Source organism: Papio anubis, chromosome 17 (assembly GCF_008728515.1).
Source record: "Papio anubis isolate 15944 chromosome 17, Panubis1.0, whole genome shotgun sequence".
Lineage (NCBI taxonomy): Eukaryota > Metazoa > Chordata > Mammalia > Primates > Cercopithecidae > Papio > Papio anubis.
This window is the reverse complement of record NC_044992.1, coordinates 46,630,947-46,655,322: the sequence shown is the minus strand read 5'-3', so window position 1 is coordinate 46,655,322 and position 24,376 is coordinate 46,630,947. Positions and strand designations below refer to the sequence as shown.

The window sequence follows — 24,376 nt, the reverse complement described above, 5'->3', positions numbered from 1 at the left end:
AGCTGCATGTGGATCTACAATGATCTCAGTTTTAAAAGCTTTGATAGATTATTAATGTCTCTGTTGGGTATAGGAGGGAAAAGGGGCCGCCTTGTGTTTCCAATGTAGAATTCCAACAAGGAAGACTAATAATTATTATTCTCATTAGGGTAGATCAATAAAATGAACACAACCATGGGAGGTGGGTATTTGTATCCATTGACCAATAATTCCACTTCTCAGAATTAACTATTTAAAATGCATGAAGGTTGGGTGCAGTGGCTCACGCCTGTAATGCCAACACTTTGGGAGGCCAAGGAGGGTGGATCACCTGAGGTCAGGAATTCAAGACTAGCCTGGTCAACATGGTGAAACCCCATCTCTACTAAAAATACGAAAATTAGCCAGGCATGGTGGCACACGCCTATAATCCCAGCTACTTGGGAGGTTGAGGCAGGAGAATCCATCACTTGAATCCAGGAGGCAGAGGTTGCAGTGAGCCGAGACTGCACCATTGCACTCCAGCCTGGGCAACAAGAGCAAAACTCTGTCTCAAAAAATAAAATAAAATAAAATAAAATGCATGAAGTTTTATTTGTTTGGATATTCACTGTGGTATTTTTTATAATAGTAAAAATATCTAAATGATTCAAAATAGGGGATGAGCCTCATAAATCACAGCATATCCAGTGGATGAAATACTCTATAGTCTTTAAACATACTTTAAAAAACACACTCAGTACAATGCCTGGCATACAGGCATCAATAAATGGAGTTCTCTTTACTGGGTTGTTCTGGGTATCAAAAGAGTTAATGTAGATAAATGTAATTAACAAACTGTAAAGTGCCTAGCAAATGCTAGTTGTTGCTATCCTTCTAATGACTATCTCTCCCACCTCCATCCTGGATGAAGCTGAACTTCCAGGCAGAACAGTGGCCAAGGTACTCTGGCTTGAGAGGCATAGGAATGGGGTAACTGATTTCTTGGGGAGTCTGAGTCAAGGATTGGGACTACTTTCCTTCCAGAGGATGGCCACCCCTACTCCACATCATGTAGAAAACTACATTCTCCCCCAGCATATGCACATACATTCAGCCTTTAATCTCAGGGAACTCACAAAGTCTTGGAAGCAATATCAGCCCTGCTAACTTCATAAAAGTAGTAGTACTCTTGCACCATCCACTGTTGAGTGAGCATCTACTGCGTATCAGGCACTGTTGTAGGTGCTTTACACACATTATTTCATGAAATTCTCACAACAGACTTAAGGAGTAGTTGTTTATCTGCATTTTACAAGAAAACTAGGACTCAAAGAGGTTAAGTGAATTACCAAGGTAGCACAGCTGGTAAGTGGTAGAGAAGGCACTGGAACCCAGAGCTGTCTGTCTCCAAAACTTGTGATCTAACCACCATATATACTACATTACATTTAGAAGAACCGAGAAGCAGTGCACTGTATGGAAACTGTGCTGAGGCTGTGTGGAAGAGGCCTGGAAAAGTAACCCTGGTTCATCCAATGCTTCTTAGGTAGACACAAAAACAAACCGGCAGGCAGAAGAAAAATCTCAGAAGAGAAGCAGGTCCAATCTGAAGTCTTTCATCTCATGAGTAAGTTTTTCCATATGTCTACCCTCTATCCTTTCTGCTAAAATCTGATGCCTTTTCCTCTCTTCTGTTTCCAGTGAGGATGCTGAGTGGAAGACATAGTGCCCCTCCATGAAAGGTCAAGAGAGGACGGAAGGAGTTTTCTTTCCCCAGCTTTGTTGAGGTCATGACTAGGATGCCTCCATCTTCTCAGTCTCTTGGATCTACCCCAAGGTATCAAACTAGAAGATGTGTAGGAGAAAATGACCCAGGAAGGAAAAGTAAAAAGCAGCAGCATAACCAGACCAAAAAGACCAGCTTAGAGAATGACCCGGGGATCTCTTAGGATCCTTTTTTTTTGAGACGGAGTCTCGCTCTGTCGCCCAGGCTGGAGTGCAGTGGCGTGATCTTGGCTCACTGCAAGCTCCGCCTCCCGGGGTTCACGCCATTCTCCTGCCTCAGCCTCCCAAGTAGCTGGGACTACAGGCGCCCGCCACCACGCCTGGCTAATTTTTTGTATTTTCAGTAGAGATGGGGTTTCACTGTGTTAGCCAGGATGGTCTTGATTTCCTGACCTCGTGATCCGCCTGCCTCAGCCTCCCAAAGTGCTGGGGTTACAGGCATGAGCCACCGCGCCTGGCCAGTCTCTCAGGATCTTAGTGCTGGGCTCAGGGTGACGTTAAGGTGGGCAGTTTCTCCCACCAGACTCAGCAGCGGGCTTCATGTCTGACATCTACCCAGCTGTAGAAGTCCAGCCAGCATTTCTCAAGCCAGTGCCTCTTGTCTTGATATGACATCTCTACAGCTACCTCTCTCTCAGACATAAAGGAGGGATCTGAGGGTCCTCCCACTCTGTATTTACCCTTCTGTTTCAATACTACCTGGCTGTATTTGCTCAGGTGCAGGCAACCCAACTGGTGGCTTAAAGATGCCCAAGGAAGATCATAATTTTGTGAAGAGATGCTAGGATCCCAAGGCTAGATCCAAAGGAGCTCTTCCAGGATCTCAAGGCTAGGTCCAAATTTACTTCCTCTTTTCTCTCCACTGAGAGCCAGGAGGGCAGCAGGGGCCTAAGACTGGACACACAGAATGGAGGGGAGGGGTGTCAATTGCCCCCTCCCTCCTCCACACATTATTCTACCCTGCTGGTACCCAAGCATGCCTGCCGCTCACTTGGCTTCCCTCAGCCCATCTACCCTATGGACAGGAGAGGGTTAAAGGCATGGTATGGGCAAGCTATAAATTTCCCATCAGTGTGGGGAGAGCGGGATTGTTGGCAGGGAGGGGGTTGGGCTGGGGGGGAGGGGGAGCTGGGAAAAAGCCAGGAGGTTGTCTCTAGGTAACAATAAACACTGCAAGCAAGGAGCAGCTGTTACACTTACTCTCTCTGCATCACAATGCTGAAATAACACTAATAAACCAGTGTGCCCAATGCACTGGCATACACACATTTAGGGCTGGGACCCCACTGTACCCCTATGGCTGCCCTCTGCTCCAGGGCAGGGTCCTTCATGGCAGTGGACATACCTGTCCTGGCCTCAGTACACTTGTGGGGAAGGATGAAGACTGGCAAGTTCTCCCCATCCCAGTGGCATTCTCAGGGTCAGGATGGTGACGGAGGCTGGAGATCTTGGGTTCAGATCCTGGTGGCATTCACTGGAAAGAGTTGAAACAGGGAGAGCTCTCATTTGGGAGCTGGGAGAAGAGGAGGAGAGTGAGAGAAAAGCATAGGGAACAGACAACTACTTACCACGTCCTTTCAGACTGGAGGGGATGAGGTAGCCAGGAATGAAGTTGGCTAAAGGGAGGTGAAAGAAAAGGCAGGCAGAAAATAGGGTTTGAGAAAGTAGAAGATTAGGGAGCATGTGGTATCATGGCATGTTTTCTTTTTTTTCTTTCTTTTCTTTTCTTTCTTTCTTTTTTTTTTTTTTTTGAGACAGGGTCTCACTCTGTTGCCCAGGCTGGAGTGCAGCGGCACAATCTTGGCTTACTGCAATCTCCACCTCCCAGGCTCAAGCAATCCTCTTACCTCAGCCTCCTAAGTAGCTGGGACTAGAGATGTATGCCACCACACCTGGCTAATTGTGTGTGTGTGTGTGTGTGTGTGTGTGTGTGTGTGTGTGTGTGTAGAGATGAGGTTTCACTATGTTTCCCAGGCTGGTCTCGAACTCCTAAGCTCAAGCGATCTGCCCACCTCGGCCCCCCAAAGGGCTGGGATTATAGGCATAAGCCACTGCGCCTGGCCATGGCATGCTTCTTATATCTCTCCCAGGGCTGAACTCCCTACACCTGCTTACATCTGGCCTGGTGGACCCAAGATCCCCCTCACAGTACTACTTTTATACCCAGGGCCAGGTTGTTGGTTTAGTTCAGCACTGAGCTTTATTATATATGTCCCAGCAGGGAACCTGGGGCTTTTCATACTGCCCAGGAGAGCTTGGGGAATGGAGCTCTTCCTGTCTTCCTACACAAGGAGTGGCTAATCATCTGTCCTTTTTCTAACCAAAGCCATCTCTGGACCACCAGGAGCAAGTGGGCAGAGGGTCCCTCATCCTGGCAGGAGAGCAGAGCTGCCAGCAATGAAAGGAACAGAAATAGGCAAATGAGAACTCAGGCTCTGTCACAGAACCCTCCTCCTCTTAGTCCATCCTTCTCTGAAGATGGGATGTTTATTTTTTAATTAATTAATTAATTAATTTTTTGAGACAGAGTCTTGCTGTGTCACCCAGGCTGGATTACAGTGGTGCAGTGGTGTGATCTCGGCTCACTGCAACCTCTGCTTCCCGGGTTCAAGCGATTCTCCTGCCTCAGCCTCCTGAGTAGCTGGGATTACAGGCATCTGCCACCATGCCCGGCTAATTTTTTGCATTTTTAATAGAGATGGGGTTTCACCATATTAGCCAGGATAGTCTCCATCTCCTGACCTTGTGATCCGCCTGCCTCGGCCTCCCAAAGTGCTGGGATTACAGGTGTAAGCCATTGCGCCAGCCGGATATTTACTATTATGTGTCTGGATATGCTGGCAAGTAAGATCGCTGTTACTTTTTTTTTTTTTTGAGACAGAGTTTCGCTCTGTTGCCCAGGCTGGAAGGCTGGAGTGCAGTGGCGCGATCTCAACTCAGAGATCGCTGCAACCTCTGCCTCCCGGGCTCAAGAGATTCTCCTGCCTCAGCCTCCTGAGTAGCTGGGACTACAGGCGCCCACCACCACACCCAGCTAATTTTTGTATTTTTAGTAGAGACGGGGTTTCACCATGTTGGTCAGGATGGTCTCTATCTCCTGACCTCGTGATCCACCCACCTCGGACTCCCAAAGTGCTGGGAATACGGGTGTGAGCTGCCGTACCCGGCTATCCTAGCTGTTACTCTTTACCAGATCCAGTATAGGCCCCTGGGACTGGAGTCCAAGGCATGAATGTTCTCCTGGTCCACTTTCTGGCCTCTTTTCCCTGGTGTGACCTCAAACACAGTACCTTATTATCCCCCCTTCAGAAAAATGGAGACAATGCATACTGCCCACCTGGCACACAAGGGAAGAGGAAATTGACATGTCTGAAGAGCTATGGTTCTGCACCCACCTCCACAGCCTGCACCACTACCTTGGTTCAGCCAACGTAGGAGTCCCTAGCTACTTCTCTCTTGTCCCAGGTGTCTGTTTCCAGAAAGGAGAGTACTGAGACCCAGCAGTTATCCTTCCAGGTTCTGGTGTTATAACACAGCTTGTTTTACTTCTAAAAATTTAGTGTCAGCTGGGTACCTAGAGTTCTGGGCAGGCAAGAGAGGACAGGGAGGAGTAATTGTGTTTGCCTAGGAAGCCCCTCTTCTGTGAAGTACCCAGGGGCACGGAGCTACCCTAGCACAGGTGGATGCCCCATACCCCCTGTGCACCCAACAAATACAGTAGGGCAAGAATAACTGGCCTCTCCTATCCTTTCCTCACTGAGATACCTTTCACTGGGAATGCTCAGTTTCCCCTGCTATCTTCTCTCCCATTTCCCTCTTTTTTCATGGTTGGGGCCTCCCCTGCTCCACAATCCAGATGAGGCACCTTCATTCACAGAGCTCAGAGTGGGGAGATATGGGGCAAAAGAGAGCTCTAACAGGCCTGGACCCCTTCCCCTCTGTTGTTTTTGTGAGCCACCTCCACTGCTGTGAGTCACCAGAACCTTGAGCTTGCTGAGCTACCAGCAGCCTTCTTCCTCTTTCCTTCCTCCAGCCAGGCAGATATGTGCCCAATGGGCCCCAGAGCCTGCCATCTTCCTATCTTCAAGCCCACAGTCCCTTCCTTCATTTCTAGGAATCCGCAACATAGACACATGGAAATGAGTGAGCAAAGGAGTGTGAGAGACCTCAGCATGTGCTCTGTGCTGGGGCAGAGAGCTGGCTGCCTGCACAGCAGAGCAGGATCACTAGCCAGGCGAGCTGCCACACTTGGGAAAACAGCCCTGTCAGCATGTGAGTGGGGAAGCAGGAGAGGATGGGGTAAGAATGCTGTTTCAGGAGCAGGCATCTCCTCCTGGCTTCCTCTCTAGTCACCTTCTTCTCCTTGGCCTTTCTCCTTGGGTGCTGATGGACACCATGGCACTGCCACCTCTATCTACCCATCTTGGCCTTTCTTCCCTTTCTTCATGGCTTTGGAAGCTACAGAGAGGGGACCTGCTTAATAAACTCCAAGGTGTCAAGATGGGAGGTTTAGACATCCAGATCTCTCTTTAACCAGTGGGAAAAATTTAGGGGAGAAGGAGGAAAGAGGTCTTATTAGAGTAAGAGCTAAGCCCTAGGCTAACACTGAGCACCTCACCTAGTCCCTTTTCTCCAAAGTGCAGGAAATTCTGGGTACTACCATTTTTTTTTTTTTTTTGAGACGGAGTCTCGCTCTGTCACCCAGGCTGGAATGCAGTGGCCGGATCTCAGCTCACTGCAAGCTCCACCTCCCGGGTTTACGCCATTCTCCTGCCTCAGCCTCCCGAGTAGCTGGGACTACAGGCGCCCGCCACCTCGCCCGGCTAAGTTTTCGTATTTTGTAGTAGAGACGGGGTTTCACCGTGTCAGCCAGGATGGTCTCGATCTCCTGACCTCGTGATCCGCCCGTCTCGGCCTCCCAAAGTGCTGGGATTACAGGCTTGAGCCACCGCGCCCGGCCGGTACTACCATTTTTAACTTCCACTCACTTCAAGTCACCCCTCTTCCCCACAAAGACCTGGCACCCTTGTATAAACCTTAGGAATGAGAGGCTGAGCCACACTCCTGTAATCCCAGTACTTTGGGAGGCTGAGGTAGGCAGATCACTTGAGGTCAGGAGTTTGAGACCAGCCTGGCCAATATGGTGAAACCCATCTCTACTAAAATTACAAAAATTAGCTGGGCATGGTGGTGTATGCCTATAATCCCAGGTACTTGGGAGGCTGAAGCAGGAGAATCGTTTGATCCTAGGAGGCAGAGGTTGCAGTGAGCCGAGATCACGCCACTGCACTCTCCAGCCTGGGCAATACAGTGAGACTCCATCTCAAAAACAAACAAATAAACAAAAAAGCCTTAGGAGTGGGAGGCAGATCTTGTAACAGGAGTTACAAGAAAGGAGGCTCTGTTCCTTGGAGAAACGCCCAGATTAGACTGAATGCTTTTAGGGCCTTTTAGCCCTAGCTCTAACATGACTGCAATATGTTGGAGTAGTGATAGACAACGGGTGAAAAACAGGGCTTACGGAAAACCTGCCACCCTCTCTCCTTCAATGCATGCTCCTTTCCACTGCTGTGTGTCCCAGAGTAGAAACAGCAGCTCTGTAAACAGCAGCCATTTAATAAATCCTACAAACAATACTTGCTCTAAATGTCCTGCCACACATTAGGCAGCCAGCCCCACAGGTGGGACTACAGGTCTCATTTCCCAAACTTCACCCTCTGCCTTGTCACCACGTTCAGGCTTTTATCTGCTCTCCCCTGACAAGAGAATCTTCCTTTCCAGCCCCTTGGCACAGCCTTCCTCCCGCTGACACCCCTGGGGCCCTTAGAAGTAGGCAAGGGGTCCTAGATAAATTATTTCCAAACTGTTTTGGAGGGATCTGAGGAGAGCTCTTCTCATCCTGTCTGCAGTCGAGAAGGCAGGCAATGAGACAGCCAGGGAGATGACTCAGTCTGAAGGAAGGGCTGGGAGAGGCTGGGGGCACTCTGGCAGATCCTGCTCTTCTCAGGGGATTTGGGGATATAAAATGGGGAAGAGAAGGCAACTCTTGAGTCGGGGAAGGGTGTTGGGGGCCTGGGTAGTGTGATAAAGTTTTTACTGGCACTGCTTTCCAAGCTATGTGCCTATCCTTGCCCCTACCCTAACTTAGTCTCATGAAGCATGGAACTAAAAATGTTGAATTTTCTGAGGAAGGAGGAGGATGGCAAGAAATGCCACCTTGGCAACCTAATGGGAGAGCCCCCTTTCTCCTTCATTCCTTCCCTCCTAACCCTAGCATGTGAACAGTGAAGGAAGCAAGGGGATAGGGATGGGTACAGCTGGAAACTTGCCCCTTTCTCCAGTGTACATCAACACTACAAGAGCCAGAGGGGTCTAAGAGCTCTAAGGCCATGGCACCACATGAATTCAGAAGCGTTTCTAATTCAGCCTTCAGGGCCTTGAATTTAAATTATGTCTCTGTTCTAGGCTTCACCATGGGACAAGAGGTATAAAACTACTCCTTAATACATTTTTTGGCATAAGTTTCTCCAGTGGCTTATTATATTGCAACAGGGAAATATGTGATAAGATTTCAAAAAAAAAGCTCAACATTTAGTCTTGATTGGGGGTTTTGCTTCTTGGTTAAGGAGGTGGGGTAAATAATGCATTTCCTTCCCTGTAGATCTTATAAGACACGGTAAAACTCCATAGGGGCCAGGGGCTGTAGGGGATTTGTGTACTTGGAAGCAAGAGAATGGATAAGATGACCTCTGGAACAGGCTGTATAGAGGAAATGTCCCCGCAACAGTGCTCCATAGAAGCTGAACCTATCCATGACTCCCCTAAGTTGCTTCTAAGACAGGGGATAGAAACTTGAGACTTTAAGCAATGGAGAATAATATCCTGCATACCTTCTTCCCTTGACTTTTCTCCCCCAACACCTACCTACCTTTCCTTTTCCTGTGTTCCCAGAAATTCTCCAAATCCAGGAACACAAAGCAATTCCAGGACAAGATTCAAATGATTTCCCCTCTCTGGGTCCTGTTTTTCATATCTGCAAAATGAAGTGGTGGGGCAAGATTAGCTCCAAGTTCCCTTTTTTTTTTTTTTGAGATGGAATCTTGCTCTGTTGCCCAGGCTGATTCTCCTACCCCAGCCTCCCCAGTAGCTAGGATTACAGGCACGCATCACCATGCCTGGCTAATTTTTTTGTGTTTTTTGGTAGAGATGGAGTTTCACCATGTTGGCCAGGCTGGTCTCGAACTCCTGGCCTCAAGTGATCCACCCGCTTTGGCCTCCCAAAGTGCTGGGATTACAGGCGTGAGCCACCGCGCCCGGCCAAGTTCCCTTTCTTGCAACAGAAAGGTTCTATGATTCATACCCCAAAAGGCATCAGGCCTCATTTGCATGCCATTTTGCAATGTAATCTCCATGGCATTTATTTTATGTCAAAACGGACAGAAATATCTCTGAACCCTGCCCTTCTCCTCTGTCTCTCCATAGTCTCTGGTTCTATGGTCCATAGCTCGTCTTCTCTCTACAAGGACCTCAAAGCTCTGTCCCCACCTTCCTTTCACAATTTTATAGTACTCCCTGGGACAAGCCCAACCAGACAAAACCCCAGGAGCAAGAAAACAGCCTCACCTCATATTCTGGCTGTGATTTTGGGCTCCAGACCTGAGTCAACCAGTATAGTTCCAATCCGTTTGGAGGTCCTGGCAGTTGGGGGGAAATCCTGGCACCTCTCCCCAGTGCCCTCCCTCCTCCACCTCGCTATTCTCCATGCCAGAACGCAAAGTGGCCAGTGATTGATGGGCCTGGGTTCTCGGTAACCGCACCCAGTGGCCCAATCCTCCTCCCTTACCCAATCCCTCCCCTGTCCCTATTCAGATATCAGATTGTCTCATGTTGGTCCCTGAGGTCCCATTAATTAAAAATACATCCAATTAAATGGCAGGTGAAAACGTGCTATTGGAGCTGTATACCCCCCTGCCCCAGCTTGGTCTCTCCACCCCCTCAACCCCCCCTTTTAAGGCTCAGCTGTGCTTTCAGCTGAGAGAGAGAGAGAGAGAGAGAGAGAGAGAAAGCATGAGGGAGAGAGTAGAGGAAGACATGGGGCAGGGTATGATGGGGGGGTTATTTGATCCTCTGCCAGGGTAGCATGTGCCAGCCTGGGAGGGTGGCACCATGCCCTGGTGTCTAATTTCTGGAGGTGTGAGTAGGTTGTCAGCTGGGTACCCATTTCCATTTCCCTTAAAGGGGCAGAGGGCAGTCAGAGGGCATGGCTAGCTATAATGCCTTCCTTTTGGGCTTGGTGGATGAAGGGCAGACGTGTAGATGGCAGAGGGGCCTCGGGGGCGACATGTAAAAATCAGGGATTGGGAGAGTCTGAGGCCTCCATTCCTGGCATATCACTGCTCTTCCCCAAACTGGGAAGAATATAACAAGGAGCAGGCTGGGACCCAGGTGGCAGGGCATGGTGATGCTCCCAAGCCTGGCTGTGCCTACCACTGCCCACAGGAAAGATGAGAGAAGAATGGAGAGAGGGAGGAAGGAGCCATAACTTGGGTGGGAGCAGATGGGTCAGATAGGATAAAATATGCAGAGAGAGATGTTCATGTGGGCATCATGTCCCCTAGCACTTTATAGGTAAAGGACTTAAAAGGACCTGTCCTGTTTATCTTTTCTCCAAGCAAAAAGGAGGAGCAGAGCTGTAGTGTGAAGTCACCTTGGCCTGGCTGCCTGGCAGGCAGTGAGTAGAGTATCTCCCTTGATGAGCACGGACCCACTCTCATTCTCCTCCATACTTATGGTATCCCTAGCATTTTAGGTAAGGCATTTGCCCCCCTCCACCCCTCTGCAAAGCCCTCTGGCCCCAAGCGATACAAAGCTAATGGGCACTGAAAGCTGTTGGGAGAGGAGCTGGGAAAGTAGGGGTGACTAAGGGTGACTCTCAGAATCCAGGCCAGAGTGGGGGTTTTGCCGACCCAGGGCCCCTGCCTGGCCTCCTTGGCAGCCTCAGCACCTCCTCACTTCACTTTAACGCTAATTGGAGATTTTAATCTGCACTGCTGCTCTGCTCGGGGTGCTGGGGGGAGCGCCAGCTGTGCAGTAATTCCAGCAGCACCGACTGTTTAATCAAGCTGTCCTCCTGGGGAGGGGCCCTCAGGCATGGGGGCAGGAAGGAGGAGGAGAACCTCTGTCATCTCCCTTAGCCTGTTTAGCCTGGAAGGGCTTCATGGAGATGGAGGGCCAATTGTGGAGTCCTCAGTCCCATAGAGGCCCCATGGCCATTTGGCACCCCTAGCAGAAACACTGTCTGATATAGGGTGGGTATGAGGCTCATGGCCCAAAGCAGCCCACCCTCCTATCCAGCTTTCTGACACCATTTTTGGCTCAGAGCCCTGGAATGTCCTGGGGTGTATTCCAGCCACTGAGGCTGTAAACATTCACTAGACCATCTTGAATTCTATAGGTTTGTGCTGCAGTAGGTGACAGGGAGACTAACTCTCCCAGGCTTCAGTCACCCCTAACACTTTCTCACTAACTAAATACTTTTCTTAGAACAATTATAAGAGATTTTTTTCCCCTAAAAACCACAGGCACCTCCACCGTCTGGGTCGGAAAGTGACTGCCATTAAGGCAGGGGGACAACGGGGCACACAGCTGGAACCTGCTACACCTTGAGGGAAAGAAGCACCTTTGCAAGGTGTTCAGTGCCTGGAAAGAGGGGGGCTTCCCAAGTTCAGCTGGAAGCACATTGAGATGTCAGGCCACTAGGGCAAAGTGTTTAGAGGTCTCAGGCCACTTTAAAGGAAGAACAAGTGGTACCAATTATTTGTCTCACTTTTTGGGCACCTGCTCTCTGGGAGTGTTTCTGACCCCTGTTTTGGAGAAAGGGTGCCCTCATTCCCAAACTTTCTGCTAAGGGGCATGAGTTTTAATTGGCCAGCAGTGCCCTCGTGTGGCAGAAACCATGACCGCAGCTGCCCAACTAGCAGGGCTGTTCTGTGCAATCAGATAACCTGGTAGACAGACATGTAGATAAGTTAAAAATGCTGGTGCTCAAGGTACCCCACGAATACTTACTGCTTGACTACATCCAGGGACGTTTCTTGCTAACACCTGCCCTATCCTTCTGTCTACCTCAGCCCACCTGCTTCACCTCTAACTCAACCCATAAGCCTACCAGGAGAGGGAGCACCTTACCCAGAGGTGGCACTTATTTGAGCTCCTGCATGTGCTGTCTGGATTGCAGGGATGAGAGAGGCACTGCAGAGAGAGGAGGCCTAGGGTCAAGAAGATAACCTGATGTCACCTCCTATGCCCAGGAGGCAGGGAGATGCTCTGCCCACACCTGACCCCCCAACTCTCAACAGGCCCCAGAGGAGAGCTGACACCTGAGCTCAAGACAGTAACACTTAGTAGTTGATTCTGCTTTATGACCATCTATTTTCCACTCCCTGGGGGCATCTGGGAATGAGTATGGGCAGATTCTCAGAGCCTAAGATCCTGGTCCTGGGAAATAGACACTAGATAAAGCATCTTTCCTTTTGGACCAGTCCGGATATTATTAAAAACAAACACACACACAAAACCATTCCCTCAAAACATACAGGTAGGTCGGGTGCAGTGGCTCACACCTATAATCCCAGCACTTTGGGAGGCTGAGGTGGGTGTATCACCTGAAGTCCGGAGTTCGAGAGCAGCCTGACCATCATGGAGAAACTCCGTCTCTACTAAAAATACAAAAATTAGCCGGGCATAGTGGCACATGCCTGTAATCCCAGCTACTCAGGAGGCTGAGGCAGGAGAATAGCTTGAACCCGGGAGGCAGAGGTTGCAGTGAGCCAAAATCGTGCCATTGCACTCCAGCCTGGGCAACAAGAGCGAAACTCCGTCTCAAAAAAAAAAAAAAAAAAAAAAAATCCAGGTACTCTCCCAGGAGCAAGCAACTAGGAAGAATGCACATCTGTGGCTTCAGATTTCTAGCCCCCAGAAGAAAGGCTACCTGTCATTAGACTCTCCCTCTCCAGTACCAAATAAGATCTGTTTACTGGTCCCTTCCCACACCCACTAAATGGGAAAAATGGTCATGAACTATAGAAAAAGGATGGACATTTGATACCAGGAGGTTAGCAGCTCTCTAAAGATTCAGGCTGGAAGTTACAAAGACATACAGGTAAGTCACCAAGACCTTCCCCTTGTTGGAGACATTTAGTAACAGAGAAAAATACTCTGAGAGAGAAACATAACCCTGTTTGGGGTTGATGGGTAGGGGAAGCAGCACACCTACCAGCAAGCAAGAAACGTGGGGGTAGACACAGGACGCTGGTGACCTGTCCCATCTGAGCATCGGAGATGGCGGAAGCAGGCTTGCAGGCCTCTACTTCTGGTGTCTCACACAGTGTTTGGACAGGTGGGATTTCCCGTTGAACCTGGAAAGGAAGTGAAGAAGCTGATTAGAGGTAGTGAGAAGAGACAGAATGCCCTATCTTGACTGAGAAGAAAGGGATAGAAAATAGCTTTTTAGTGCTTGCTTTGGCAGCACATCTACTTTTAAAATTGGAATGATACAGAGAAGATTAGCATGGTCCCTGTGCAAGGATGACACACGAAACTTGTAAAAGGTCCACAAAAAAGGAGGGAGGGAGGGAGGGGGGAGGGAAGGAAGGAGGGAGGGGGAGGGAGGGAGGAAGGGGAAGGAAGGAAGGAAGGAAGGAAGGAAGGAAGGAAGGAAAGGAAGGAAGGAAGGAAGGAAGGAAGGAAGGAAGGAAGGAAGGAAAATGGAACTTAGGAGACAATGGAGGGAATGAAATGGAATATGGAAAATAGTAGGGTGGAATGGAATCCTGAAGTCAGGAAGCTTAGGACAGAAGAATCGCTTGAACCTGGGAGGCAGAGGTTGTAGTGAGCGGAGATCGCGCCATTTCACTCCAGCCTGGGCAACAGACCAAGACTCCATCTCGAAAAAAAAAAAAGCTTTTTGGGGCTGGGTGGCTCATGTCTATAATCTCTGCACTTTAGTAGCTGAGGCAGACTGCTTGAGTCCAGGAGTTCAAGGACAGTCTGGGCTACATGGTGAAACCTCGTCTCTACTAAAAATACAAAAAATTACCCAGGCATGGTAGCACATGCCTCTAGTCCCAGCTACTCAGGAGGATGAGGTGGGAAAAATCACCTGAGGCTGCAGTGAGCTATGATAATGCCATTGCACTACAGCCTGGGCAACAGGAGTAAGACCCTGCAGGGCTGTGTATATAGATGGAGCTGTGGGCTAGAGGGGCAGCTGCCCTGGAGGAGAGGGCTGAGAGTAACCCAGTAACTGACATCAGCAACCCACTGTCGAGGAACATCCATTAGCACAACTGGACAAGAGGAAAGAACAGGAATGCCAAGAAAGGAGGTTATCTGCTCTACCTGGAAGGGAGAATCTATTAATTAGAAGGCAGAACATCAGAATAGGGTCAAATAAAAAGCTAAGGAAACTCCTCTGGAGATCTTTTGGAATAAGAAACTTCCCTAAGATCACCTGTTAGCCTGGCGTGGTGGCTCACGCCTGTAATCCCAGCACTTTGGGAGGCTGAGACAGGCGGATCACCTGAGGTCAGGAATTCGAGATCAGCCTGACCAATGTGGAGAAACCCCATCTCTACTAAAAATACAAAATGAGCCGGGTGTGGTGGCACATGCCTGTAATCCCAGCTACTTGGGAGACTGAGGCAGGAGAATCGCTTGAACTCCGGGAGGCAGAGGTTGCGGTGAGCTGAGATCATGCCATTGCACTCCAGCCTGGGCAACAAGAGCGAAACTCCATCAAAAAAAAAAAAAAGATTGCCTGTTATCCCAGCTACTCAAGAGGCTGAGGCACAAGAATCGCTTGAACCCAGGAGGCGCAGGTTGAAGTGAGCTGAGATTGCGCCACTGCACTCCAGCCTAGGCAGCAGAGTGAGACTCTGTCTCAAAAAATAAAAATTTAAAAAAAAAAAAAGAAAGAAACTTCTCTAAGACCAGGGGTGGGGTGGGGTGGGAGTGGGGTCATCCCATACAAAAGCAGGCCAGTGGCCTCTGATTGACTTTAGGTCCCTACCTGGCTTGGCTTTAGGTTCTGTGAAAGAGACTGAATTTGCCAGGCTCTGGGTGAGAGGTGACTGATGGACATCACTGCATTCCTCAGAGGGCATTCCAGCTGTTGCTCCTACCTGTAAAGGAAAATGGCAGGTTACATCAGACATGAGACAAGGGACTAGACACCAAACAGCATCTTTTGTCTTGCACCCAGGGAACATGGCATTGGTAGGTAACAGTGATGGTGATGTTAGCACTCTTCTAACTCCTTCAAACCTGAATTCCCCAGAAGGATTCAGACTAACCTTAGTATACTTCCAGAGTCATAACTGTTCTAAAATTCTTGTCTCCAGGGACCTAGCTCCCAGGCTGATAAGAACAAAACCATGGTTCTTGAAGTTAGGAAATTCAACAGAAACAGAAGCTGTGAAACCCAGAATTATAAAGGTCAATGAAGGTTAATGGTTAATATAAGGCTAATAAAAGAAGGTGACTGGGAGGAGGCCACCTAGTTTTAGATCAGATCACCAGGTTGGACCTGTGGCTCTCTCGTCCGTAACAGCTTCTTCAAGAAGGGCTCTAAGGCAAAAAAGGATCCTGACTGTGAGAAAGGAGGTTTGCAGGACAGCAAACTTAATGTAATCTGGACAAGTAGGTCTATCATACATTCCCTAGAGACAAATTTACATGGGACCAGCTCCGCATTTCCGCTATGCTATCCATCAGAGTTGATGAACAAAATGTAAAGGATATGTACTGGGATCTATTTCTTCATCAGCAGCAGACAATATTCATTTTGCAGATCCCCAGTACCTCTCCCCTAGACCCATTAACTCTTTCTAATCTGTCCAATGATGCCCTCCTCCCTTCACGATTCTGCTTCCAGCCTAGGAATGTTCCAGCATTCCACTCTCTGCTCATCAGTGGCTCCCAGACTCATACGCTCAGAGAAAGCGAGCACTGGAAGGGACTGTAGATACAGCCAGGAGAGGTCTAAGGAGGGAAAGGGCGTCTTGGTACCAGACTGAGATGACTTTTGGAGCCAGTAACGTGTGTCAGCCAACTGAACACACTATTTAGTGTTTTTAGGCCACTGTGGATCACCACATACCACCTTCCTTCTGACTCATCAAAGGAGAGTATCAAACAACTCAAAACTTTAAAAACTAAAATAAAGGAGAGGAGTAGAAGGTCCCCTTACCATTTTCCTGTAATCTCAGAACATATCTCTTTTGGCTGAGTTCTATCATCTCCTCTCTCATTCAGGGACCCCTCCCCCCACCATAGTTTTCTAGCAGATGTGTTTTCTTTCTCCATTCTCTTTTTCTTTTCAATATAGCAAAGGAGCTTCAGTAGAGATTTAGGGTGAATTCCTCACATTGCCTTTGAGGATCTTTTCCTGCTATCCAACCGCCAGAGATAGTTGCAAAATGCTCTTTGAAGTTTGGGTTAACTCTGAGGGCATCGGGATCTTTGGCTATGGTTGCCATCTGCTTCCCAATGAACCAGAACTCTTGTCTTTAAATAAAAATTACACTTGTATAATCTGTATGTCATTGAAATATTATTCTTAGACTGGGCACAGTGGCTCACACCTGTAATCCCAGCACTTTGGGAGGCCGAGGTGGGTGGATCACCTGAGGTTGGGAGTTCAAGACCAGACTGACCAACATGGTGAAACCCCGTCTCTACTAAAAATACAAAATTAGCCGGGCATGGTGGCACATGCCTGTAATCCCAGCTACTTGGGAGGCTGAGGCAGGAGAGTTGCTCGAACCTGGGAGGCCAGAGGTTGCGGTGAGCCGAGACTGTACCACTGCACTCCAGCCTGGGCAACAAGAATAAAACTCCGTCTCAAAAAAAAAAAAAAAAAAAGAGGCTGGGAGCGGTGGCTCACACCTGTAATCCCAGAACTTTGGGAGGCTGAGGCGGGCGGATCACCCGAGGTCAGGAGTTTGAGACTAGCCTGGCCAACATGGTGAAACCCCATCTCTACTAAAAATACAAAAAAATTAGCCAGGCGTGGTAGTGGGTGTCTGTAATCCCAGCTACTCGGGAGGCTGAGGTAGGAGAATCGCTTGAACCCGGGAGGTAGAAGTTGCAGTGAGCTGAGGTCGTGTCATTGCACTCCAGCCTAGGTGACAAGAGTGAAACTCCGTCTCAAAAAAAAAAAAAAAAAAAAAAGATTATTCTTTAAGGTAAAAATACATAAAATTTCTCAGTCTTTCTACTAATGATTTTTAAATCTACCTTTCCCCCTCAATCTCTCTCTCCCTCCTCAAATCTCACAGTCCGTCCTTCCTTTCCTGAAGAAGCTCAGGGCTCTCAGGAATGGGTCACCTTAAAGTCAGGGGCATTCCACTTGCAGAAGTCAAGATTCTGGCCTCTTGGATCTAGTTCTGGCTGGCTGCCATTAACTCGCTGTGAGACTGTATGGGCAAGGCACTTTCCTTCCTTAAACCTCAGTTTCCTGCTCTGTAAAGGGAGAGGTTAGATTACCTGACCTCTTTTCTAGCCCTGGCAATCTATGATTCCCTAAGGGAGAAGATATGTGTCATTCCATCAGGAAGTAAGACATTCGTTCCTGCACTTTACAGCTTCTCTCTGGGCCACTGCAGAGAAACTCCCCTATAGATGCCTACCTTTCTCTTGCTGGCTTAACCAAAGGGACAAGTACGTTTCAGAAGGAGGCCTTCCTTTAAGAGCCAAACTTGGGGCCAGGTGCAGTAGCTCATGCCTGTAATGCCAGCACTTTGGGAGGCTGAGGCAGGCCGATCACAAGGTCAGGAGATCAAGACCAACCTGGCTAACATGGTGAGACCCCGTCTCTACTAAAAATACAAAACAATTAGCCAGGCATGGTGGTGGGCGCCTGCAGTCCCTGCTACTTGGGAGGCTGAGGCAGGAGAATGGCGTGAACCCTGGAGGCGGAGCTTGCAGTAAGCCGAGATCACGCCACTGCACTCCAGCCTGGGTGACAGAGTGAGACTCTGTCCAAAAAAAAAAGAGCCAAACTCCTCCCAATAAGAGGAAAAGAAGTTGAGGCAGTCTAACTCTAACCCTGAATTTTGATAAAGCAGATGGGAGACTGAAAGCAGCTATGGGGCAGGAAGGAGCATGATAAGCATACCTCCCCACCTGCCAGACTTAGCACACACCTAGGGAGCCCCACATAAGTAGTAGCTGCTAATCCAACTCAACTGTGTGCGGATGGGAAGAAGAAAGCAAGGACATGTGTAAACACACCCACAGCATTGACATAAGCGTTCAATCAATGTCCATATACTCTCTTTCTCTCCTACTTTAAGCCTGTAAGAAGCCATGGTGGGAGGCGACACCATATCCCAGTCTTCCCCTTCCCCAAAGTTGGAAAGGAAGAGACAGTGAGACAGGAGATACTTGGCTTCCTATAAATTGTTTTGTCCTTCCTCACAGCTGCAATCAGAAGCTAAGGGCTCCCGCAGGCCTTGTTCTGATCTGCTGCAGGCGATGGAGGGTTTTTGAAACAGAGAGGACTTGGCTGCGGCCCCATTTCAGCTGCCGTTGGGGCTGGCTAATGGGCTTATTCGGGAAGACCCCTGCCTGCCGCACTAAAGAGTCCCCCGCCGACCCCCGCCCCAGTCCCAACCCAATTAATAAATGGGGGCTCCCACTTTATGGCTCTGGGAGCAGGAATCAGAGATACAAATGATCCCTAGGGAGGGACAGAAAAAGGCCTTCCAAGAATGAAGCCAGAGAATTGTGCATCCACAGGCACATGCTGCCACAGGGTAGTCATATCCCATTTTCAGAGCATTAAAGGGGAAGAAACTGGCAAAAATACTATTTTTCTTTCCCAGATCCAGAGTAGGATAGCATTCTTGAAGTCTATGGGCACACCCTAGCAACAGACTCCCTCTTGCCTAGTTATTCAACCTGAAAAGGGCAGGGTGCATGCAGGTTATCATCTGGACACATAGTGCATGCTCCACTATTCTCCAGGGGCAGTGCCCCCTCCTAGACTCCACAATACTGAACACTGACACATCCAATCAATTGGTTAATAAGATAAAACACTTCCTACTTAAAAACAAAGCAGTTCCCTCTTACCAAGCTTTCATCACCACCAACAGCACAAATGTGTCCTGGGATCATCATCCTGAGGCTTTTATCCCTCTCTTCACATCCAAGCTGTGACCAAGCCTTGCTAATTCCTATGGACCCATTTCCTTTCCTCTGATTCTCCTTGTCTTACTCTAGTGTAAACTTTCAGTGATTCATGTCTTGGCAAGAACAATAATATTCTAGTGAACTTTTCTGCTTCCTTGACCAAGTACGGCTACAAAGGTCCTCAATGTGATTTTCATCTCATCATGCTCTGTTTCCTGCTACTGCTTAACAAATCAAATTCCTCACTGAACCCAATGAGATTGCTCCTCCAACTTCATTTCCTAATACTCCTTTCCTGTACCATTCTGGTCAGCCAATTCACCGCCTCTGCATAAAACATACATGAGCCCTCTTCTATGAGATTCCTCCCACTGCTCACCTTCCTCTTCTGTTCTATGTCCCTTATCTTCTTTATTTTCAAATAATTGTTTATGAATAACTCCACTTTTTCTGATTATTTCTTTGCTTTGGTTTCCTCTTATTATAACAGTTTTATATTATAACCTGCATTGATATGTTGACTTACAAATACAGACTCCCCACTCTCCACCAGCTGTAAGACTGACCTCTCTCACAAGACCCAGAAGTTTCCTGAAGGTGGGACCCTCCCCCAGTCTTCTTCCTCAGAGGCTGTCCTGTCTGTACTCAGGACATGCCTCTGCTAATGATATTAATGCTCCCCACAAAGCAGCCCTCATGGTATAACTATTGGGATATTATATCAAACAACCACGAGGAACACAATCTTATTCTGTCAATTTTCAAACTGCCACCTGCCTTGAACTTGGCACTGAATCTCCCCAAGATTACAAATTCAGTTTCATGACTTCAAAGTGTTACAAAAGAAAAAACAAGTACAGTCACCAAAGGAATTTATCTCTTTCATTCATGGTATATAAATACCATTCTCTATGAAGACATCTTAGGATGAGAAGCTCCATTTTGTTTCCTATTTGTACGATTAATTCCTCATTCTCAGGTCATGACTTGATTTTCCAAAATGAAAATCAATTCCAGAGCCAAGAGTAATCTTGGTCCCTATCAGTCCTATCTCTTATCAACATGTTTTAGAAGGTCTCTAGGAATGGTAAGTTATTTGTGAGTCTCTTTCAACAGTTTGGTAAATACTTCCTTAGATTAACCTCACTCTCAAATGCTGACTCTTTACTTCCTCTAGTTTAGCCCTGTGCGGTTAGAGAGGAAAACGTGGTCTACCACTCCCTTTTATCACCTACATATTGCTCAGGATAATAGCCTTTTTTATTTTTATTTTTATTTTTTTATTTTTTTTTGAGACGGAGTCTCGCTCTGTCACCCAGGCTGGAGTGAAGTGGAGCAATCTTCGCTCACTGCAACCTCCGCCTCCTGGGTTCAAGCGAATTCTCCTGCCTCAACCTCTTGAGTAGCTGGGACTACAGGCTTGCACCACCACGGCCGACTAATTTTTTGTATTTTTAGTAGAGACGGGGTTTCACCATGTTAGCCAGGATGGTCTCGATCTCCTGACCTTGTGATCTGCCCACCTTGGCCTCCCAAAGTGCTGGGATTACAGGCATGAGCCACCGAACCCAGCTGGCTGAGGTTTGCCTTTTATTAATTCTATCCCTTAGCCTCAAGGTGCTAATTAATCAAGATAAAAACAAAGCACTTAGCGCAGTGCCTGATACATAGCAGGTACCCAACAATGTTAGTTCCCTTTCTCTGCCTTCTTTCTCGCAACACTATACAGGTTCCTCAGCCTTTCTGGGCCTTTTTTACTTGTTAAAGATGGCACTGAACTAAACAAACTAATGTTCTTTTGTAGCTCTAACATTCTATGACTAATTCACATACTCTCGTTTGTTCTTCTATGCATTGCCATCATTTGGACCTAAAATGAGTGGCAGAGGAATAATACTAGTCTCTAGGTTGACTTGGCGTACCTAAAACCACTTGCAGGAGTTTTGAAACTCAAACAATACCAGTAACTTTAATGTGATGCATCCATGTCATTCCTCCTTATTCCTGAATTACTCTCTTGAACTATGTAGATAACAGTGTTAAGTAAATGTCCTTATATATTGCTTAACATATTTGCCCATCTTTTCTGGTTTCCCTACAGAAAATGTCTTCATAGTATCCTAGGGGTTCTTGGCCCATCCTCCAACCTTAAAGGTAAGACTACTTTAATCAAGGGGAATTCTTTACTCAGTAGTGGTGCTTTAATGGGGTCTTCCTGAAATGAATTGTGAATCTCTAAGAAAATTATCCTATAAATTTCACTAGCCCAACCATAATTTTTCCTCCATCCCATATCCCTATCTCTTTATAAGCAATTATGCCCAAGCTGGGCACGGTGGCTCACACCTGTAATTCCAGCACTTTGGGAGGCTGAGGCGGGTGGATCACAAGGTCAGGAGTGCAAGACCAGCCTGGCCAGCATGGTGAAACCCTGTCTCTACTAAAAATACAAAAAATCAGCCAGGCATGGTGGCACACGCCTGTAATCCCAGCTACTGGAGAGGCTAAGGCAGGAGAATCGCTTGAACCCGGGAGGTGGAGGTTGCAGTGAACTGAGATTGCACCACTGCACTTGCGCTCCAGCCTGGGCAAGAAGAGCAAGTCCATCTCAAAAATAAATCAATAAATAAAAATAAGCAATTATACCCCAAGTCTCTTTCCGCAGCCCAGCTACCAGACTCTTCTAGTTCTCCCTTCTTAACCTTATTTCCATTTCTTATATTGCTTCATTTTCTGAGACTTTTGGTCCCCTAACAGAAATTATAAATATTAACACTAGCGTAAGACCAAACTAAAAAATTCCAGACTTTAAAAAAGGGACCAGGCTACTAAGCTTTCTCTAGGTCTTTCAATTCAGCCTGTTTTCTCCAGGGCCAAATGCATTCAAAATTGCATTAGCCTTGGTGAGGAGGGTCGTCTACAAGCTGATCCTTACAAGGTGTAAGGTGTCCCTTACAAGGGTGTCCCTCATTAGGCACTGTTGTAGTTCTGAGACTCAGGAGGGAGAAGGATCCCCTCCTACAGAGAGTTCATCAGACAGGCCCCTTAGGTAGAGAAAAGACATCCTCCAAGACTCAGGCTTTGTTCTTTACTTAGCTCTGACTGCTATATCGTGGACTTCTTAAAGGTTTCTTCATGCTGCCTTCCTCAGGGTTGGTTTGGCCTGGATAAAATGCCCTTCATTCCTTTAGAGCTATCAATACTATCTGTAGTTTACAACCATGCCAGAGCAAGACATCAAAAAGTCCATCCATTTACAGGTCCTAGGGAACCTGGGTCTAAGTTAATTTACTTCATGGCTATACCTTCTTATTCCAGAGAAGTATGCTGTAGCTGAAGGATGCAAATTAAGAATGCTCCACTAACAAACTACCCACTTAGAGGGTATGAAAGACAAACTCGGAATCAGCCTCTTTCTCTCAGCCTTGGAGTACTACTTTTTGAGATAAGAGATATGAGAGAAATCCAGTGGTCAAAGTGTTTTGGCACCCCAGTGATTAATCATCAGGACATTAAAGCAACTCTTGTCTGCTTTCTCTTAGATACCAGAGAGCCCTCTTCTCACCAAGCTTTACTTCCCACAGGCACCATCTGCAAGTGAGCTTAGAAATGTCATCAGCAAAAGCAACAATCTCAGGATATGGAAGAAGAGGATAAAAAGGTGAAGGCTGAAAGAGGGGAAGCAGGAAGACAGAAAGATGACTCCCTGCCTTTCCTGGCCAGGGTACAAAGGGTACAAAAGATTCGTACCTACATAACACGAATGAAAAGCTCCTTTCATAGCTCCTAGAAATAAGAAAGTATGGTTAGTTTGCTTTCTCCTTCACTTTCCACTGCAGTAGGTTAAGGATCCAGACAGACATTTGTCTTCTGAATTGACTCTTAATTACCTTTCAAAACTATGAAATAGCAGTAACTCTAAATACCTGGTAGGGTTAAGCAATCAATACCGATGGTAGGCCTAAAATATTCCAGTTGAATAGTGAGTGGGAAGAAAGAGAAATAGGAAAAGAAGTGGGTGAATAGGAGATGGAGAGACCGTTGCGTACAGTAAGGAGTAATTCCTTCAGGTGTCATACTCCCCCAAAGTCTTTCAACTCTGGCTTGGAGTAATCTCCTACTTGAGAGAATTCCTAAAGTTAGGAACACTGGAGGTGTTCCTACAGATGAGAACTGTCACACCTGGACAGTAAAATTAACCAAAGTGTCCAGGAATGCTCACCTTGCCTCTCAGGACAACCAGAAGACTCAGCAGTTCCACCTCTCCCTTGGAATGGTTGAGTGCTTCCTCCCTTGAGGAATTCCCCATTCCCATTACACTTAGCACTTCTGGATGATTAGGATATGAAAAGTCACTCAATAGTTAAAAAACAGTCAAGCTATGAGGCAATCTTTAATAACAACAGAAATCCCAAGATCAGCACCAAGAGCATTAACTGCTCACTTCTTTAAGGCATTAACCATACAGTTAAGGACGCCTATCTAGGAAAGGACAGTGCCTAAGAAATTGAGGTACTGAACAGCATGGTTTCTGGTTAGAAATGGCCTTGGGTATGACAGAAAAATCTAGGTTAGTAAGGTCCTCAACCTTTAGGCCTAGAATTGAAAAGACACTGCTTCAATGTTCACTGCTATGAAGTGAAAACAGTATTTTCTAGTAGGTTGAAGTTTACACCCCAATCATGAACTTGCAACCAGGAACACATAATTCCAGAAATTGGAACAATCTTGAGCTCTCCATTCTCCTTCTAAGATGTGACTTAGCCCACAGGCAAGGGAACACCACTTAAACTTTTGAGGATTCATAAACAGGTTAGCAACTCTCATCATCACCAGTTTTTGAATTCAACTTCCTTCTAACTTCCCTTGCTCTGGTGTATCCTTTAACCTTCTTGTATGACTTGTTCACCCCATTTACAACTTCAGATACCTATCGCCCCTCTTTCTTTCTTCTAGTGGACTTTATCTGCCCTCTGCCTATTTGTCATAACTAGCAGGATTGCAGCACATACCACAGGGGCAAATTTGTCCTGTGTTCTAAGCCATGAAAGAGAAGGCGAAGCAATTCTGTCTTCAGGTGGAGATGGGAAAGATTTTGGAAACAATAGGGACTTTAACTTTTAAACAACTTTTTGATTCGCTTTCTGGATTGGCAACGCATTAGGAAATCTCAACAGAGGTAGGTACACTAATCCCCATGCTGACTCTGCATGTAACAACATGGGAACTGGGGTGGGGTGGGTGGTGAAGAGTCTGGTTTAAGACTATCCTCTGAGTCTAAACAGCCTCTTACCAACTTCCCTTGATGACAGCTGAGCTCAAACCCACTTACCTCTCCTGCCAGGAGGAGTCAGGGTATATGAAGCTCAACTCTTTTGATGGTTTGGTACCATTATTTGCATAACTTTTCTACTTTTTTAAAAAAAATCACATT

At 47.2% G+C, this 24,376-nt stretch overlaps 1 protein-coding gene and 1 non-coding gene across 13 annotated transcripts in view; one reads left to right on the top strand and one right to left on the bottom strand.

Moving 5' to 3' along the window:
* CDK12 (cyclin dependent kinase 12) overlaps nt 1-24,376 on the bottom strand; it is a 109,065-nt gene that overhangs the window by 8,069 nt on the left and 76,620 nt on the right. For 4 of the 12 annotated variants that reach the window (XR_002517871.2, XR_002517872.2, XR_002517876.2 and 1 more), the window contains exons 15-19: nt 14,816-14,927; nt 13,022-13,163; nt 11,935-12,014; nt 8,675-8,779; nt 3,092-3,220 (exon numbers count right to left, since the gene is read on the bottom strand). Coding sequence is in view for 1 of the 12 variants with exons in the window: in XM_021928298.2 (XP_021783990.1) it covers nt 14,924-14,927 (4 nt within the window). In the remaining 11 variants the exon portion in view is untranslated. Of the gene's footprint in view, nt 1-2,445; nt 2,641-3,091; nt 3,221-3,314; nt 3,363-8,674; nt 8,780-11,934; nt 12,015-13,021; nt 13,164-14,815; nt 14,928-24,376 lie in introns of those variants that run through there. The other 8 variants (XR_002517873.2, XR_002517878.2, XR_002517874.2 and 5 more) reach the window with 7 other exon arrangements.
* LOC116271210 lies at nt 13,258-13,367 on the top strand. Its single transcript, XR_004179631.1, has one exon. It is a non-coding gene; the product is annotated as a U6 spliceosomal RNA (small nuclear RNA).